This window comes from Trichoderma reesei (genome assembly GCF_000167675.1).
Source record: "Trichoderma reesei QM6a unplaced genomic scaffold TRIREscaffold_2, whole genome shotgun sequence".
In the NCBI taxonomy this organism is placed as follows: domain Eukaryota; kingdom Fungi; phylum Ascomycota; class Sordariomycetes; order Hypocreales; family Hypocreaceae; genus Trichoderma; species Trichoderma reesei.
In genome coordinates, this window is record NW_006711149.1 from 556,218 (window position 1) to 568,758 (window position 12,541).

The window sequence follows — 12,541 nt, forward strand, 5'->3', positions numbered from 1 at the left end:
CCACCATAAGCGCGCAATGATTCTTGCAATCCATACCTTTTCTTTCTTCTTCGACCTCACTCTCGCTGACGAGAACTTCTTTGTCCGGAACCGGTGCGGACGTTGGAACTGTCATCGGCCAGCCTCGCACTCGTTTGGAGCAGCCTGATTGGCTGGGAAGGCAGATTCGGCACGGACCCACTTGAATCCGGCCAGCATGCTCCGCGCCAGAGCCCAGCCTTCCAGGACGACGCCATATGAAAAAGAGTTCAAGCAGACGATAGTCAGTCGAGACGACCAGCAACGACGGAATTGAACCTCGAATCACGGTCCGGACACATTCGCGACACACAATCTGCAGCCTCGTATCGGTGCCTTTGCGCAGTCTCGAGCAATCATGAATCGACCAGGTAGGACAAGTCCACACGGCTTTCCCCCCTCGACGACTTCGGCTCGACGGCCTCTTGACCCAAGCTCGCTCGTGACGGGCCGCCCTATGATGCGCAGCAAGGCCGACAAAGGATGGGGGTGTTGACGGGACATGGGTTTGATGCTGCAAGAGACGGAGTGAGACGAATCACGGCCGGTTGCTTCTCGAAGGAGAAACGTATCTCGACTCGGTCAACGTCGTCAATGCCCCGCCTACGAACAATTATGTTGGATGCAGAGGGCGGTTCTGATCTGAGCATGGTCATTGGTTTGATTGAGCGCCGGAGCTTTGTCATTCGACGTTGGATTCTTCAAAGATCAATCAATACGAGGGGACGGATACTTGTTGACACTCGGATGCTAATGGCTTCATTCTTCATGACAGGAGCGGTGCCGCAGTCGTTGCGCGGAATGCCTGGCGCTTTCGGAGGCCAACAGCAACCACAGCAAGGCCGATCTGTGTCAACTCGATTACCGAATGGTAAACTAGGTATTTGACCCTCGACCCGCACCGAGCTGGCCGTACTTATAGGCGGAGAGGGCTTTTGGCTCGGGCGTTGGGATTGGCGAATATGGGTTGCCAGGTGCTAACAGCTGGCTCGATGCGATCGATATAGCGAACAATACCTCAGGCTGGGCGTTCAACGCAGCTGTTCCCATGGGCGGTGCTGCCTTTCAGAACCAGGCTCGCCAGCTGGGCGGCAATGTCAGCTTTGCGCAGAGCTTGAGCGGGTCACAGCCTGCAACACCGCTCGACCTTTCGTACGTTTCTTCCCATTCACTCCAACTCTGAATCTCCTCCCAACTTCCTCCGCCACACTTCATCTCGTCATCTCATCGCCACGACTCCCAAATCCCATCCTGCTTCATCATGATACGCTACACGTACAAGAAGAGCAAGCAAAAGCAGGTCAACAAGCCTCGGGATTCGTCGAGCGCGGAGCCGGAGTCGCATTCCGTCTCTGGCCTGGCCTATTCCGACGTTCTCAAGCTTCCCCCCGCTTCGGGCCCTGCGAATCTGGCGGCGGATTCTCCTTCGTTTCTCGGGCATGTTGATGGAGATGATCGGCGGCGCTCTCTACTGTCGCAGGCACTAACGAACGCTCACAGGGAATTTCCTTCTCTGTCGAACAACTCTCAGATCCCCAGCACTACCCAGGGATCGATGTGGTCTACGGCGGGCTCTTCGCGAACCATCAGCGGGCCAATCCAGCGGAATCAGCCGGCGCCAGGCCCTTCCCAGCAGGGCGGCCAAGATGACCTCTTTGGTCCCCCGTCGTCGCGGCTGCAGCAGTCAAACCAGGGCCCCTTTCGCTTCGGGCCACAGCCGACGCAAGTCCAGCCTAATAGTGTCGACGATTTCCCTCCGTTGAACCGGACTTCCAACGGAGAGATAGGCTCAGAACGTGGAGCCAACTTGATGTCCTCTCTGGGCTTCAACCCGCAGAACCCTGGCTCCTCAGGGCCTATGCAGAACAACGGTGGAAACGGCCTGCTGAACGCTCTGACGGCGACAAACCGGGCAAACGAAGCACGATCGTCGCCTGCCATAGGCACGGCAAACGGTAAGAAAGGTTTTTACTCTCTTCATCCCCCCCTCCCCCCTCGTCCATTCGAGCCGCCTATTGACATGGCCCAGGTCCTGGTAGACAGCAGCAACAACAACAACAGCCGCCACAGCCTCCGACCCAGGCTCAGCCGCAGCCACAGGCACAGCAGCAACAGCACGATAGTAAGCAGAAGGCGGCAACGGTTCGGGAAGACGACTCGGCAAAGGCGTCAGAAGTAGCCTCGCCAGCCGGCGAGGGGCGGGGATCTCTTGGTGTTATTGGCAGCGAGGGTCCGAATGGGCGATCGACCGAGCGCAAGGACAGCCAGTCTGCAGAGGTCGTAGACCCACTAGCTGGTATGCCTGCGGTTGACAAATGGGGCATCAAGGGACTGCGGACACTGATGAACACCTACCCCGATTATCACGCCATGATTATAGGGATGGATCCCAGCACCATTGGCCTCGATCTGAGCTCCCCCGAGTAAGTGACGAATTCTCGAGGCGGCGCGTTGGTGATTCGACGCCGCGATGCCGCGACGCAAGCGATACTCTTGCTAACCAGATGATGCTAGACTGATTTCAACCCAAGTCTACTCATTATTTGACGACGCTCCTCCAAAGCCGACAGTGAACCTTAACAAGTTTCGACTGCCCGAGTGCTACAGCGTGACAAATGTGCAGCCGATAGACACCAAGATACAGAGCTTCAACGAAGAGACTCTGTTCTGGATCTTCTACAGCTGTCCCTTGGATGCGAAGCAGCAGATGGCTGCAGTAGAGCTGTGAGTCTGACCGACTGTCGTTCGTTTTGACATAACCACTAATGCGCACCAGGCATTCTCGGAACTGGCGATGGCACAAGAAACTGCAAGTCTGGCTAACAAAGGACGAGCACATGACGCCTCAAATTCTGAGTCCAAACCACGAGCGAGGATACTACATTGTGTGGGATACCGCCACTTGGCGAAAGGATCGAGTAAGTTTTACATTCGAACCTTGGCTATTTTACTTCAATTAGCAGAAGCTGACGACTACCCCTCCTTGCGCGCGATACAGAGAGAGTTCACGCTGCACTATGGAGATCTGGACACGTCCCTGGGACAGCCACCGCCAGTTCTGTCATAAGGGGCTGTGGGAACGGATTTAGGGGGGGTGCTCCTTTGAGCCTGGAGAGGGATTACCTGCTGACCAGAGACATGGAAGCTTGGTCGAGCTGCTTCATCGTTTTGGCGTTCAGCCACTAGGGCAAGGACTGAGGATTTCTTTTTCATCTTGCTTTTAAAGGAATGGGTTCGGTATCATGACGGTCCTGGAATGCAGAGTCGGTTTTCAACGGCAGGCCGATATTCTTAGCTTGCCAATCATGCATCAATTGAGAGGAAGACTGGCCAGAAGAAGAGCGCTGCTCAGTGCTGGCGGATATTTTACCTGGTCATATCTTGCGGTTGTGTGTCTGGCTGAGTGCATGTTTCTCCCTTTGCCTCTTTTTGCTTTCAATTTCCTTTCCCTTGCCTTTCTTTTACCCCCTCCTTCCTCTATGCAGTTTCGGAACTTCTCAATCTGGAGGGCTACTTCGATTATTGAATTACACTCAAGCATGTCTGAGGCCATTCATCTTGCTCATCTGCTTCTCTCATTGTCTCGTGAGGTCTTGGCTTTCTGTTCACGGCAACTTGCTTAGTAACGAGGCAAGACATGCACAAAGTGCATCAGTATGTTGACTGACGGCGGGCAAATTAGCCGAGGTTCCACCATGACGGACATGGGTGGCGTACCTATTCGCTCATTTGCTCGAGTCTCTTGGTCGGAGTGACCTGACGGGATATTATGCGTGTTCTACCTTGCCTTGTCACAAACCCTCGCATGAAGACATCCAACACCCACCCGCCAACGGGCTAAAGATCGGCTGTTCTCAGGATTCGAATTTACGGGCGCTCTGGCGACGCGCATCTGGACTGTTCATGTTTGCTCTCTACTGACCTTCATTTGTGTTTGCGTCATTCTGAAGCTTTGGTCTTGGCTACGCTCCGACGCCTCACCGACTGCTGCTCGCCGTCTCTTCACAAGCCGCGCAATCGCTACTCACGAATTCAAAACTCCAACGCTCATCAACACTCATCAAGTCTTGCGATTCTAGCTCGGAATCTACACTCGTCAAGCGACGCCGCAATTGCGGTCGCCAAAAAGTCGCCATGTCGGACGAACAGATCTCGCTACCATTCTTCGCCATTGTCCTGCTTGTGTCGGGGCTGATAGTGCGATACCTCTTCTTCTCGGGTCCGCGCCCCGAACGACCACCCATCAGGACGGCCGAGCAGTTGATCAGGTCAAGAGAGGTTGCAGTGCAGAGGATACAGCAGATGTTTCCGCAGGTCGAGCGACGGAGCATCCTGTGGGACCTTCAGCGCAACGGCGGCAACATCCAGAGCACCACGGAGCGGATTCTGGCAGGCCGTCTGGAAACGGTATGACACCCTTTTGTGTTCCTCATTTGTTTCACAGGATTCCGTGCGCCCTTTTTGCTTGCGTGAATTTGCTCGATTTGCTTGACGGAGCTAACGAAATGTGTTGATAGCCTCCCATCACTTTCCAACCACCTCCGCTTCGAACCCAATCTCCGCCGAGTGGGAGCTCCGGCCCTGCGGCGAAGCAGCCCGAGAAGCCTGCTCAACCTGATTTGATCACGCGATACAACCTGAAGAGTAAAGTTACCGAGGCGCCGGCTGCGGAAGACGGGGGAGCGCAGGGTGAGCATGACAAGAAGGGCAAGGGTTGGAGCTCCAACCGAGAAGAGCGACAGGCTGCCTTGCAACGACGAAGGGACGAGATGATTCTGGCGGCGAGACGGAAGATGGAGGCCAAGCTTGCGGCGGAGAAGGCTGCCCAGGGGTCATCGTGAATGGGAAAGGAAAGAGAAGGGGAAAGACACTGTGCAGGGGTAATTCGAGGCAAGCTCCTCTTTCTGGTTTCACGGCTGCATTGTTATGGTGAGGCTTGCAAGCAATGGCGTTTTAATGGCTGTAGAAGAAAAAGCAGTGTAGGATAATGGATTGCTTGAAGATGCTACAAGAGAAACATTGTGGAGGCTGCCACATGATGTTCAATTCGTTTCTCCTTAGTGATCATCAACCAGCACAGATCAAAGTGCTCACTTTCGCACTAATCAAGCCGTCCAGTCGATATTTGACAATAGAAGCCGCTTGGAGGCCTTTCTCGGTTGTCTTCTGATATCGATGAGCCCCGCGCTTGCATGGGCCAGAGGCTTGACGTCAAAGGGATCTCCCTTTTCAAGGTAGGTAGGTATGTACCCAGCATCATTGGCCGTATTGGCATGACTATCTATTGTGCATTTCTGCCAGTCACTAGTCTATCAGTGAATCACCTATCAGAACATCTGATGTACTGTAATGTAAGACATGTTCTATGGTTTTGTAAGCTCCCCAAGAACCCCCAAAACCCCAGCTCGTGACAATCAGCGGCAGACGACAGCACCTGTTTGGCTGGGCACGAGATGCGATCAGCCCCAAGCCACGGCCACAGGCATGATGTGGACGGGCTGCTCAGCCACAGCGGCTAGGTATCTGCTGCCTTATCCAAGGCGCTGCGTCACCGCGGGGACCAGGCACATTATCAGGTACAACGAAACAAAATACAGCAAGGTAAGGTGCTACTAGGTAGTAAGAGGGCAGAAAAAGAGAAACAGGAACCACCACAGCTGGTGTCTCAGCTCTTCTTCACGCTTCTGTCTTACCATTGACCTCTTGACATTCTTCATCCTGTTTTACGGTGGCTCTGCTTTATTCAAGCACCGAAGTCCCTGTCTCAGCATCTTACCTTTACTCATCCTTGGATTTTCCTCACGCAGCGCGACGTGAAAGCTCTCCCACCTTTCTTTGCGAGAGCAACCGCGTTCATTGCCCAGTCTCAAACATCGCATCGCATACGGAGGCTGTCAACTTCTGTTTCTTCTGTATCTTCTCCCTTCAATCTGTATGGCCTGGATGTTCTAGAAGCGACCTGAGCCGCTTGATTACGGCATTCTTCCCTCCCTTGCACGACAGTCTTCCATTTCGCAGAGGGCATCACAAGCACTGGCGTCATTACAGGTAAGTTGGACAGGGTACCCTACCGTTGTACCCAGGTGCGATCCGATCTCCCTTGAGCTGCACATGTTCGTCATCACCTCGCCTCGGGACAGAGTCTGGGCGAGCGAGTACCAGTCAGATATTCTCACTCTTGCTCGGCTTCTTCATTGCTTCGCTGGCCTGTTGTGCCCCGCCGCGTAACGAGCGTGCAGTCTGGCGAGCTGCTGCTTTGTTGTCAGGCGCATCAGCATCATCAGGCTGAAAGCCGGTCCTGATTGGCAGCCCTGCGGCCCTTGTCAAGATCCAATAAATCTTGCCCAGGTGGTCTGCATGAACCTCTCTTGTTCCGTCCTTCTGTCCTCTTCTGTCTTCTCTTCTCTTCTTCTCTTCTTCTTCTTCTTCTTCTTCTGCTGCCGCGCCATTTTGTTTCATCTGGGTGCTCGTGGTTTCTTCCTCACCACTGCTAATCACCCCGTGCGATTAGCATCGTCTTCCACAGATTGAAGCCTTTATTCGCCCAGCGTCCGACGATACCAAACGTTTAGAAATTGCGCAAACCTGCGACCGCCTCGTTCCAAATCCGATACGCCCTTGATCTAACCATAATCAGAGCCGAGAAAGTCGACACTGCACCCAACGTCTCCCTCCTACACCACCTTGGCTCAATCGCTCCCACCCTGGGCAGTATTGGCGAGCCCTGAGCCGAGAGCAGATTTCCCAGACGAAGCTCGAGAACGCTCTGATATGGTGGTTGTGATATCGAGCCTGAATCTAGACTCATAGCCCATTCCAGAGCTGGGAGCCAGCAAGGAGCTGCCTATCCAGAGCTGCGATGGCGCCCCAGCGGGACTATTACGCTGATTTGGGCCTGACTCCATCGGCAGATATCGTGGAAATCAAGAAGCAGTTTCGAAAGCTAGGTGTGTAGCAATATTTTTCCATCTCGAACGTCCCTGGAATCAACTCGTCTAACTGTTGAGAACAGCTCTGAAATACCATCCCGATCGTAACCCTGGCCGAGAACAAGAAGTCAACTCGCAGTTTCAGGTCATTCAAGCTGCCCACGAGATACTCAGCGACCCCGAGGCTAAAGCAAAGTACGATGCTACCCTTTTGCGGTCCGCTTCCAGCCGATACCCGACCGCCTCGGGTGTAAGAGGAAACCCATGGTCAAACGTCAGCCAGCAATTCCCTGTGCCACCGCGACGAAACGCGCCGCGAACAACCACTTCGGGGCCACAAAGATGGAATGAAAGATTCTCGGCCGGTGTGCCGCCCACCGCCAAGCAGCAGCAGCAGGCATCGGCGGCAACGGCTGCGCGAGCTTTCGAAAGCATGCGGAAAGGCGGTGCTAAGGGCCGCCCGCAAGACCGAGCTCCTCCCCCTCCGCCGCCTCGCAACCCTCCAACGCCTCCTCCCCGAACGGAGGCTGCCAAAAAGAGAGCCGAGGCATCCTTCGGGGCCAAGAAGGCAGGCTACTATCCGCGGTCGAATACTCCTGGCGATGAGCCCCCCGTCACCAACAACAACTATTCGTCTCGCACCAATTCTGCGCGGACAGCGCCCGCACCCAACCCCGAACCTGTGGCCGATCCCTTGGCGCAGTTCAGGCAATGGAGCGGCAATGAAGAGGCCGCCAGGAACGCCGCCAAGAATGCATCGAACATCAACAGTGGAGGCGAGAGGACCAACCCCTTTGGCAGTACCGCGTCGAGTCGAGCAAGAAGCACCAAAGAGCCGTCAGAGTCAGCGGGCCCATCAACAGCACCCAAGCGTCGTAGCCCTGATATAGCGCGAAAGGAGACTGCCGATGGATCTCAGAGAAAGCCAGATGGACCCGGAGTTGAGGGCAGGCCTCGTGTCGTACCTGTTCCCCCAAGCTCGCGGCCTGGCGCATCCTTCAAGCCCCAGACAGAGGCGGCGACATCCACCACCACCACTACTACTGCCGCACCAAATGGCAATGTGTTTACTACTAATCAAACAACCAACCCTTCCACAACCAACGAACCGACTACACGTGAGTGTTACTAATTTACTGGACTTCACTTGTTCCAGGAGCCACGGCTGACCTCTTCACCTCAGCTTTCAACAACCGCCAGACACCAGTCAAGGAGACAGGGGAGCCCACAATGTACGCAACACCCGTGAAACCATTTCCATATGGCGCTTCATCGTGCCCAAAGATTCAATCTGTCGAGTCACCCCAAAGGACTACACCAAAACACAACATGGCCGAAGTCGGTCCCAAATCTAAACTATGCGGTCCAAGTGGAAAAAGCCATGCAGTTCACAATCTCTCCCCCTTTGAGCAGGAGCAGTATCAGATCTTGAAGCTGCTCATCAAGAACAGAGATTTACCTGCCTTGACACCAAGAAAAGAATCACTCCACAGCACCCCTTACCATGAGAAACCTGCCGTAGAGAAATCGAGCGCTAACAGTGTCTTGCCGAATAGCTTCAGCTTTAACTTGGACGAAGAAGCCTTTACCCCCAGCCCTCCAAGGACATCCAAATTCAGAAAGAGCACGAGCGCTGACGGGATCAACACGACTTTCGTCGAGGACGAGTCTTCTGCAACGTGGCAGTTCAGTGCTGGGAGTGGGGATAACAACCCCCCTCCTCTCAACCGTTCTCAGTCAGACAGCAGGGCAGGTCGCCGCTCACCCATCAAACGCCGACCGGTTCCCAGCTCAACTGTTCCCGATTCCGGAGCTCAAGCGCCTCAAAACGGATTTGACGCGGAAAGTTGGAACTCCATGTTTGGGCCCCAGACGTTTGCTCCGCCGCCAGCCACTCCCAAAACATCAGTGTCGCCCACGCGACAAGGCCGATCAACGACGCGAAAGACAACAAGAACTACGAGGCCCTTGGCCGGCAACGCCGCCATTGTTGAGGAATATAGCGAAGAAGAAGAACGCTATGTCTGGACCGGCCGCAAGAAAGATCCAAAGCCTGCAACGGTTGATAGCCCCCAGGCAATGGATATCGATCCACCGTTGACTGCCTCTCCAGCTGCGGTTCACACCCCTACTCCGCCGCCTCCCGGTGCAGCTTCGTCTGCGGCAACTCCCGCCACGACCTTCTCTGCAACTCCTCCTGCTACTCAGCCTCATCCCCAGCCTCATCCTCATGCTCATCCCACGGTTGCCAGGAATATTCCTGTCGAGCCGTCACGGCCGGAATGGCGGCCTGGAAACGTGACGGGACTAGGCCAGGCGTTTGAACAGGCCGAGGAAAGGAAGCACATACCTGTCAACTTGCAAGGGTCCGAAGATAGCGAAGAGTTTCGAGCGACATTTGAAGATCTCAAGAACGTGGCGCCGTTTGCTCCGCCCAAGACCGGCCTCAAGTCATTCACCGATTTGAAAGATAGCCTACCATTTGAGAGCAAGGCGTCAAGCGAACTGCACCTCGACGTTCCTCAGGCACATCCGCTGGTGTTCCCTGAGCCTCCAGTTGCTCCTAGACTGCCGCCCACCGTGGCAGTTGACGGCGTGAAGCCGAACGTTGCATCATGGAGCAAATATCTCGAAGAGTTTGAGGGATACTTACGTCTTTGGGACATGTTCAACTCACAGGTGGTCGATCACTTCGCCACGCGGAAATCCAACATCTTGCACACAAGAGCCTCAAAGGGCTATTCATTCCTAGCTGCAAGGGGTGATGCCGACGTTATGGAGTACCATAACTGGGTGGAGCAGGATAACGGAGTCCGCCGAAGGTGGTTGGCAGCTTGCGAAGAGCACGAAGTACGGTTCAGAGAATTCATGGCGTTCAGGGAAAAGATGAAGTCGACGACATAACTGGGGCAGCGAACGTCCATTGCGTTCTTGCTTTGATCAGGATTCTGGTCAACATTTTCCATGAGTACCACGCAACGGCCGAATCCCTTTCATGTTCACGATATATCCGCTTGAGTTGATTTTTCTGGTAACGAGTGCGATACCCATGGCATTGGCTGAAGCTTATCTATGGATTGTTCAGCGTAGGGCTTTCTAATTTCTTTTCTTTTTCGAGTGGACTACATGGTTCTTGTTCGTTCTTGGTGGAGGAAAGTGGCGTGAGCGGTTAACTTGGTACTAGACGATCTTTCTGATTTCTCGGAGCAGCTATGATTTGAGCTGCCAGGGTGTTTACCGGTCTTAGGTGTATACTAGCAAGACATTGTTGAAAATAGGATGTTGGAGTCTGCGAAATTCAACATAGGAGAAGTCACTCTGCGCTGTGGTAAAGCGACCTGTATGTTCATCATGAGCTTTCGTTTACCTGAGAGAAACTCACTTTCTCAAGTTGCCCTTCACTTCCTCTGCTGCAGATTGTGACTGGCAGCCAAATTCGACCCTCACATGAGACGTTGCGGGAAAGTGACTCCGTCCAAATGTGCTCATAATCTGAGCGGAATGTCATTCACTTTGCCTCCTGTTCACATTTACCTTGATAGTCCTTTTTCTCAGACCTTCTTTTTTTTTTTTAAATCCACAACAGTCGAACTCTGTATCATTCTTGTCTTCCAACTTCTCTATTCTTCGACAACAGCCAGACAGAGTCTAACAGAAATTCTCCATCAACCTCTAAAAGCAACAAACAACCGAGTTGACAATCATGGATGCGGCAGGCCAAGAAAAGGGCGCCCTCGCCTGGACTGAAGAGGCAAAGGTATGCAGCGCTCTGGCCCTAGATTTGTCTTTCTGTCACGACAGGTGCTCGATATGCTGACCTGGTTCGTTACCTCTACAGTTCCAGTTCCTCCTGCGCATCGTCGCCCAGCTCAAGGGCGACGGCCGCGGCACGAGCATCAAGTGGGAGAAGATTAACATCCCCGGCCGTACCGTCAAGAGTCTGCAAAACATGTGGACGAAGATCAACAAGCAGATTAGCGACTTTGAAGCACGCGAGAGCAGTGGCGAGGGCGCGGCCGCGGCTGTGCCTGTTCAGCCGCGCAAGAGGGGACGTCGTGAGTGATGCTCTTCTGCTACTTTCTTTCCATCTTCGGATATTGATTGATGCTAACGGTTTGTGTTGCCCAGCTAGCAAGAAGAGCTTGGATAAGGATGTTGGCGTGGTCGATGAGGGTGTTGATGATGAGGGGCTTGATGTTAAGCCGATGCTTTTGAAGAAGCGCGGCGCTGAAGGTATGTGAGGACTATGATAAATTTGAGCAAGTCTGGATCACGTAGAGTTACGTTACTGACACGATGCGACGGGAATCAGACGCCAATGACGAGAAACGAGGAGCGGGCAAGAAGAGACCCAAGGTCAAGTCTGAGGCCATGGCTAACGATGCCGTTCGGTTCAAGAATGAGCAGGTCTGAGAGACTTGCAAAGTCCTCCGTCCTGGAGCTCTTCAGTGAAGATGGATGAGGGGACTGTAAGGGAAAGCATGGCACATGAACTTGTGAGCTATATGGATGAATGATATTAAGACGATGGATGAGCTTGGAGGAATGAAGCATCTCTGCCTCACGGGTTACATGTAGTTCTTACACAGCAATACTTCAGATATTGTCCCGCCCACGAACATGTTTGATATTCTTCCATGATGAACGAGGCGCAATCACACGATCAAATTTGACGAGCGATGCTCAGAAGGGCGTGGCTCTCGTCGTAGTGAATGTAACGCTGCGGTTGTGTCCAAGTAACTGTATGTAGCTAGGTGTAAGGTAAAGTATGCATGTAGGTGAGCGATCTCCCACTTTTTCCCGCAGATCAGCTGGTCGGAATCCTGCTCGATGGACTATCTAAAGTCTTGCCGGTTATTACGTGCACACGAGGACTTTCTTAGCGGAGGGCACCGGGCCGTGTTTTAGTAGCAACAGAAGTGTATGTATAGTATGTAAGTAAGGTAGTAGGTAAGGTAGTAGGAGGTTTTTGCCCCCCCCCCCTTTCGGCGATATGCAGGCTTGGTGTTGTGACTCGTTTGCAAGGGCAGACGGGGCGGAGACGCTGCGGTTACGGTGTGTGTGCGAGTGTAAGGCTGTTTATAGGTACATGTAGTGGAAGAAGAGGGTGTTGCATGGTGGTATATATGCAAACAGATGGGAGTGACGATGTGTGAGATCCAGGTGCAGTGATTCCCGAGCTATTTGCCCCCCTGAAAGATGGAGTGTGATGAAAGTATGGAGTACATGGCTCATCTGGTTCATTTGTATCACCGGTGATGAAAGGAGGACGCAAAGGGACACAAACATGGAGAGAAGGCAAGCAATGACGACGAAGGCAGTGAAGATGGCTGGAGAAATGGTGGTGCTTGTATGACGATGGTGGGGAAAAGGGCTTGTTGGACTAGGATGGGAGCTTGTCGGAGGGTACCTAGGGGGCAAGGAAAGATGGTGTGAATGAGTGGAGGTTGGATGTTTTGATCACTTGTACCTGTCTCTGCTGCAGAGGTTGCTGGATGGAAGCACAAATATGTATTAGGTAGGATCAAGAAGAAGGGGGAAGAAAGGGGGGTTGGCCTGCTGTGACCTTCCGAGTTGTTCAAGTGTACGACTTA

At 53.4% G+C, this 12,541-nt stretch overlaps 4 protein-coding genes across 4 annotated transcripts; all 4 read left to right on the forward strand.

Annotated features, from left to right (window-relative positions):
• Positions 1-112: 112 nt before the first annotated feature.
• On the forward strand, positions 113-3,085 carry TRIREDRAFT_74682 (uncharacterized protein; the record flags this gene model as incomplete). The annotated part of the gene is made up of 9 exons (XM_006962039.1): positions 113-389; positions 794-898; positions 1,026-1,170; positions 1,519-1,973; positions 2,048-2,193; positions 2,272-2,441; positions 2,533-2,742; positions 2,795-2,936; positions 3,017-3,085. The coding sequence occupies exons 1-9, from the start codon at positions 377-379 to the stop codon at positions 3,083-3,085; spliced, it is 1,455 nt and encodes a 484-aa protein (XP_006962101.1). The 5' UTR covers positions 113-376.
• A 1,067-nt stretch (positions 3,086-4,152) lies between these two features.
• TRIREDRAFT_120067 (ubiquitin system component cue domain-containing protein) lies at positions 4,153-5,025 on the forward strand (the record flags this gene model as incomplete). Its single annotated transcript, XM_006962040.1, has 2 exons — positions 4,153-4,425; positions 4,536-5,025. The coding sequence occupies 2 exons, from the start codon at positions 4,153-4,155 to the stop codon at positions 4,857-4,859; spliced, it is 597 nt and encodes a 198-aa protein (XP_006962102.1). The 3' UTR covers positions 4,860-5,025.
• Positions 5,026-6,504: 1,479 nt separating this feature from the next.
• On the forward strand, positions 6,505-9,851 carry TRIREDRAFT_21444 (uncharacterized protein; the record flags this gene model as incomplete). The annotated part of the gene is made up of 5 exons (XM_006961914.1): positions 6,505-6,965; positions 7,031-7,819; positions 7,869-8,065; positions 8,155-8,179; positions 8,287-9,851. The coding sequence occupies exons 1-5, from the start codon at positions 6,878-6,880 to the stop codon at positions 9,849-9,851; spliced, it is 2,664 nt and encodes an 887-aa protein (XP_006961976.1). The 5' UTR covers positions 6,505-6,877.
• A 799-nt stretch (positions 9,852-10,650) lies between these two features.
• TRIREDRAFT_103576 (uncharacterized protein) lies at positions 10,651-11,360 on the forward strand (the record flags this gene model as incomplete). The annotated part of the gene is made up of 4 exons (XM_006962041.1): positions 10,651-10,704; positions 10,786-11,002; positions 11,076-11,180; positions 11,260-11,360. 4 exons carry the CDS (start codon positions 10,651-10,653, stop codon positions 11,358-11,360), a joined length of 477 nt encoding a protein of 158 aa, XP_006962103.1.
• Positions 11,361-12,541: the final 1,181 nt, after the last annotated feature.